Source organism: Coregonus clupeaformis, unplaced genomic scaffold (assembly GCF_020615455.1).
Source record: "Coregonus clupeaformis isolate EN_2021a unplaced genomic scaffold, ASM2061545v1 scaf0056, whole genome shotgun sequence".
Classification (NCBI taxonomy): domain Eukaryota; kingdom Metazoa; phylum Chordata; class Actinopteri; order Salmoniformes; family Salmonidae; genus Coregonus; species Coregonus clupeaformis.
Genome location: NW_025533511.1, coordinates 687,792 through 689,470, shown reverse-complemented (window position 1 = coordinate 689,470; position 1,679 = coordinate 687,792). Strand labels below are relative to the sequence as shown.

The following is a 1,679-nucleotide window of genomic DNA, read 5'->3' as shown; positions in this document are numbered from 1 at the left end:
TGTCAGTAGTTTATAGAATTAAACAAACATGTTATTTTTACCCAAACACATACCTATAAATAGTAAAACCAGAGAAAATGATAATTTTGCAGTGGTCTCTTAATTTTTTCCGCAGCTGTATATATTATTTAAATATTAGGGCTGTCAAAAATAGCGCGTTAACGACGTTAATTAGTTGTTTGCTGTTAATTACGTCAAATTTTTTTACGCATTTCACGCATGCGCAGTGTGACAAATTATTCAGGTCAGGAAAGTGGTTGGGAGCTAGAGGCGAGATGGAGCAAGGTGAGCAAAGTGGGCCTATTGACGGATTCAAATATAAAAAGAATGATGATGGTACAGTTAACAAGTACAAGGTTATTTGCAAGATTTGTAAGAAGGAGTTTCAATTTCACCGGAGCTGTTCAAGCTTGAAGTACCATGTCAACGCCAAACATGCGTTTGCTGGGCCGTCAGATTCTGTCATCGCAGCCCTGGACAATCAGGAGCACAAACTCGTTTTGCCGACCGCAGCAGAGTGGGATAAACTGCAGAGGCTGGAGACACTTCTAGAGCCATGCAGGTAAATCAGTCTGTAACTTATCAAATAACATCGCTTTGATTATTTTCTGGAATGAATTAAACCAAGTCAAATATCAATAACATGTATCTATGTAAAAAATAATGATGATGATAATAATAATAATAATAATAATAATAATAATAATATGTTGATAACCACTGTTCTAATAATAAACTGTCTCTGTGTGCATGTGTGTGTTTGTGTGCGTAGGTATGTAACTGAGCTCCTGGGTGGAGAGGCCTATGTCTCCTGTTCTGTGGTACTACCTTCTCTCTGCCACTTGCGTCTCAAGATGGAAGCCTGTGATGAGGACCCTGCATATGTGGTGAGATTCAAGACCAAGTTCAAGGAGGACCTAGCATCCCGTCAAGAACAGCTCAACAATGCATGGCTCCAGATTGCTACAGTTTTGGATCCTCGTTTCAAAGACTTGAAATGCCTGCCCAAGACAGACAGGGAAGAGGTGTGGACCACACTTGAAGGGATGCTGCAACAAGAATCACCCAGAAGGTCTTCACAGACACATGATGATGGGCCACCCAGGAAGAAAATCAGCCTTCTGCAAATGGGCTCAGATTCAGAATCAGAAGATGAAGAGGTCCAACCTGCCATACAGAGGTACAGAGCAGAGCCCACCATTAAATTGGAGGACTGCCCCTTGAGGTGGTGGGCATCTCATTCAGGAGCCCATGAGAAGCTGGCCTCACTAGCTCACAAATATCTAGCCACTCCTGCAACCACTGTTCCCTGTGAACGACTTTTCTCAGTTGCAGGTCACATTGTGAACAAGAAAAGGTCAGCTTTACTTTCAGAAAATGTGAACAAGTTAGTTTGCCTCAGCAACTGGCTGAAAGATGATGAAGCTCAGTAGATTTGAAAGGTGATGTTCAAACAAAAAGACCAGTTTCAGTGCAACATGTTATAGTAGTTAGCAACTGGATTTTTGAGCAACTGGATTAAAGAATGGAGGAAAAGGTAAAAGATTGTTCTTTGGTTTGATTTAAAAGTTTTATTGAAAATGTTTTTTTCCACAGATGACTCAAATTGTGCAAAAATGTGGTAGGTCACTGTTATGATTTGACTACATTTATTGCTTTCTGTTCAATTGAATACTGTA

The 1,679-nt window shown here is 40.3% G+C and overlaps 1 protein-coding gene across 1 annotated transcript; it reads left to right on the top strand.

Moving 5' to 3' along the window:
• The first annotated feature begins 385 nt into the window (after positions 1–385).
• Positions 386–1,442, top strand: LOC123483269 (zinc finger BED domain-containing protein 4-like). Its single transcript, XM_045212852.1, has 2 exons — positions 386–562; positions 773–1,442. Exon 2 carries the CDS (start codon positions 855–857, stop codon positions 1,431–1,433), a length of 579 nt encoding a protein of 192 aa, XP_045068787.1. The 5' UTR covers positions 386–562; positions 773–854; the 3' UTR covers positions 1,434–1,442.
• Positions 1,443–1,679: the final 237 nt, after the last annotated feature.

Excerpts from the sequence above, each read along its gene's own strand:
- LOC123483269 (XM_045212852.1), top strand. The coding sequence starts at position 855 with ATGGAAGCCTGTGATGAGGACCCTGCATATGTGGTGAGATTCAAGACC.